The following is a 3,772-nucleotide window of genomic DNA, read 5'->3' as shown; positions in this document are numbered from 1 at the left end:
GTGAACTGCTGTATGAAAAGTGAATTTACTCTGTAAATCTTCACCCAAATCCTAATAAAAAAAAAAAAAAGAAAGTGAATTTGTTCTGTAAACTTTCACCCAAATCACAATTAAAAATAAATAAATAAATGAAATATAAACCATGATACGGCATCATTATACTGCATACATCACAGAAAACATTATGGTTGCTCATTAATTCTATCTCACATATCCAAGCAGGAAAAAGAAAAATAGACTCTGACTTCTTGTTGTTGTTATGTGCCATGGAGTTGGACCCGACTCATAGAGACCCCTCCTTGGGTTTCCGAGGCAGTATCACTACGGAAGTAGATTGCCTAACTTTCCTTCCAAAGAATGGCTGGTTGGGATTGAGCTGCCAGCCTCTGGTTAGCAGTCAAGTGCCTTAGGCACTACGCTACCAAAGCTCCCATATTCTGACTGCTACAACAAAATCTAAGAACAAAAACTAAATGCACAGTAAACCTACAGAAAATCCTAAAAGAAATTTTTGCTTATAATTTCAAACTATTAACTATTTTCCCTGATAATTATAAAAGCAAAAAAAAGAAAAAGGGGGGAGGAATAGTTCAAAGGGAAAGATTATCCATAAGAAGGATCTGAGTTTAGCCTATCTATATTGCTAAGAAAAGACCACGATGGCATACAACTTTTGTTCTCTTACCATCGGGAGCAAAAGAGAATGAAGGAAACTAAAGACTCGAAAAAGAATAGTGTACAGGACTAATAGACCACTTGAACTGTGCATGGCCTCTTCTAGCCTGAGACCAGAACAACTAGATGGTACCTGGTTACCACTGACATTCTGATCAGGGATAAAATAGAAGGTCCTGGGGAGAATAGAGAAATATATAGAACAAAACTCAAGATTCCTCAAAAAGACCAGCCTTACTGGATTGAATGAGACTCAAGGAATCCCCAAGACTATCACTCTAAGGTACCCTTTTAACTGAGAACTGAAGGTACTCCTAAAGGTCACCTCTCAGCCAAATAAGAAAGTGGCTTATAAAATAAACAATATGACCCATTAAGAATGGGCTCCCTTAAACAATCAAGTACAGGAGAGTAAACGGTCAACATTTACCCAAAACCAAACATGAGAAGACAAGGAGGGGTGGGGAAGCTAGACAAATGGAAACAGAACAAATAAAATGGTAATAATGAGAACACTGACACTTCGCAAATATTGTAACCAATGTCACAGAATGAATTATATAAAAATTGTTAAATGGGAACCTAATTTGTTGTACACACTTTCACCTAAAACACAAAAAAATATTAAAAAGAAAAAAATCAACTAAGGATGGTTAGCATCTGTTAAGAAAATTAGATTACAAACACAAAACTTCTGAGCACCCCATTTTTGCATGGAAATAGTGAGAGAAAATATTCAGGACCTGGTAGTCCTTTGGCAAATAATTCATCATCTGCTCAACATAAAAATAAGTAACTGAAGTCTTTAAAAAAAAGTAAAAAGAACTACACAGGCAGACCTCACCTTGAAAAGTACTATTCACTGAAAACTCAAGTACATCAGAACCCTGTCAAAATCAAGGGCAGTTTCAATATGCACACTTCATAGTTAACATAGTATTGTGCAAAGTGAAGATTGTACTTGAAAACCAGCCCTATATTATTTAAATGCTCTATGCAGTAAATACAGAAAGAAATCTGATGGTCTGTCATCATGTATCTATCTATTACATCTACTCCTAACCTAGGGCAAATATGAGAAGAAAAAGAAGTAAAAGGCATATAGGTAAGAAAGAAAACCATCTCTATTCACAGATGACATGATTATCTATGTAGAAAATCCAAGGCCTCTACAAAGAAGCCACTAGAAAAATTAAGTGAGTTTAGGAAGGTTGCAGAAGTCAAGTCAGAATATAAAAATCAATTGTTTCCTCTATAACAAAAAAAAGTTGATCTTAAAAAAAAAAAATCAATTGCTTCCCTGGAGCTTAAGCACAATACAGGGCCTATGGAAGAGAAATGTTTCTCCTTATAAGCCTTTAATGTCCCTTTCTAGTCCTACATTTCATTTCACATTTAATGATTTGTAGCTACTTTAAAAAACATGTTTAACAAGATAAACCTTATACACATGATATGGCCTAACATTTAATGAGCATCTATGATTAGTCACGATAGTCATGTCTGATCTAAATTAAAAAATCACTTTCTACTTACAGCCACAGCTTCTGTCTTCACATCATCATTGCTATCTGGAGCAGTTAGTTCTATGAGGACTGGGCAAACTTTGGTCTCCACATCAAATCGCTCAATTAGCTCCTGCTCCAACAAAGCTAGCAAAGCTGCCTGACTTGTTTTTCTCACCTAGGAAAAAACAGTATAAAATAAGTACATACACAACATAACAAAACTTACCAATTGATTTTTTATAAATTTGATGATTTCTCACCTCAAAGGGATTCATAACTGCTCTATCCACCACCCCCCAAATCCACTTCTATCAAGTTGATTTTGATTCATAGCTACCTATAGGACAGAGCAGAACTGCCCCACAGAGTTTCCAAGGCTGTAAATCTTTATGGAAGCAGACTGCTACAGCTTTCTCCCATGGAGTGGCTGGTTTGAACTGCCAACCTTTTGGCTTGCAGCCACTCTGACCACTGCACCACCAGGGCTCTCATAACTGGCAAAACTTGCAAATAAAGAGTTATGGCTACTTTCTTCAACTACTGCAAAGACAATTGGTAAAATTACATTACAACAGATTAGGTTGACCACAAAAGGCATCCTTTTAAGAGATGTCATATGCAATAACAAACTACCAAGTAAGAGTGCAGTTCCTTCTCAGCAGAAACCATGTAAGTGAGAAGGCAATGGGATGGTGTATATAAAACCCTGAAAGAGAAAAATTTTCATCCAAGAATTATATACCCGGTAAAACTGTCCCTCAAATAGGATGGTGAAATTAGGAGATTTCCAGATAAGCAGAAACTAAGGGAATTTGTTAAAACCAGACCAACCTTACAAGAGATGCTAAAGGGAGTCCTCTGAACAGAGAACCAAAAATAGCAAACAACAACCAACCGTTAATACATAAGATGACACAACCCAGAAACTACAGCTATGGACATATCCAAAGTACAATGAGCTTCCAACACTCTAAACAGGGTACCAGAGACATCAATTGGCAAGTAAGGACAACTACAAACAAAAAGAGGCAAAAGACTGTGTAGTTACAGAACTTCTAAATGGTGAGAGTCGCTAGATAGAATGAACTGTTACATTATGCTGAATGAAATAAGTCAAACACAAAAGGACAAATATTGTATTAGTCCGTTATTGTAAAAGTTAAGGAAAGGTTCATCTATAGAAGGAGTTTTTCTTTGTTGGTTACCAGGGGTGAGAGGGGAGTGGAGGGAAGGCTGTTAGATAGACAGAGATAAGTATTGATTTGGGTGAAGAGAAGGGCAATGTACCAAATGTGAGTGACCAATATGACACCGTTGAACATGAGAAAGACATAGGGAGGTACAGACAACAAATACGAACCCTTTTGCACATACAGTACTGCGTTGTCAGCAAAGGCAAACATGGGTATATGGGTGGATAGATGGGTGGACAGGCTAAATGATTAGGTATGTCTAAGAAATGGGGAGGATATCCAAGAACATATATAGAGTTGGCAGACAATGGTCCTATAAGTTTATGTGAATGATCAGAATTCCCAGGTGTATAGTAGAGCTGACAAGGGGCAAGGTTGTGGTCACTGTTTGGTCAC

The 3,772-nt window shown here is 37.0% G+C and overlaps 1 protein-coding gene across 1 annotated transcript in view; it reads right to left on the bottom strand.

Annotated features, from left to right (window-relative positions):
• The window catches only part of PPP4R1 (protein phosphatase 4 regulatory subunit 1), a 73,071-nt gene that overhangs the window by 54,431 nt on the left and 14,868 nt on the right, over nucleotides 1-3,772 (bottom strand). Inside the window, exon 4 of the mRNA XM_007957551.2 lies at nucleotides 2,212-2,358. Within this exon, the coding sequence (XP_007955742.1) occupies nucleotides 2,212-2,358 (147 nt within the window). The remainder of the gene's footprint in view (nucleotides 1-2,211; nucleotides 2,359-3,772) is intronic.

The sequence above is a fragment of the Orycteropus afer genome, unplaced genomic scaffold, assembly GCF_000298275.1.
Source record: "Orycteropus afer afer isolate SDZICR_OR568_19922 unplaced genomic scaffold, OryAfe1.0 scaffold00757, whole genome shotgun sequence".
Classification (NCBI taxonomy): Eukaryota; Metazoa; Chordata; class Mammalia; order Tubulidentata; family Orycteropodidae; genus Orycteropus; species Orycteropus afer.
This window is presented reverse-complemented; position numbering and strand designations above follow the sequence as displayed.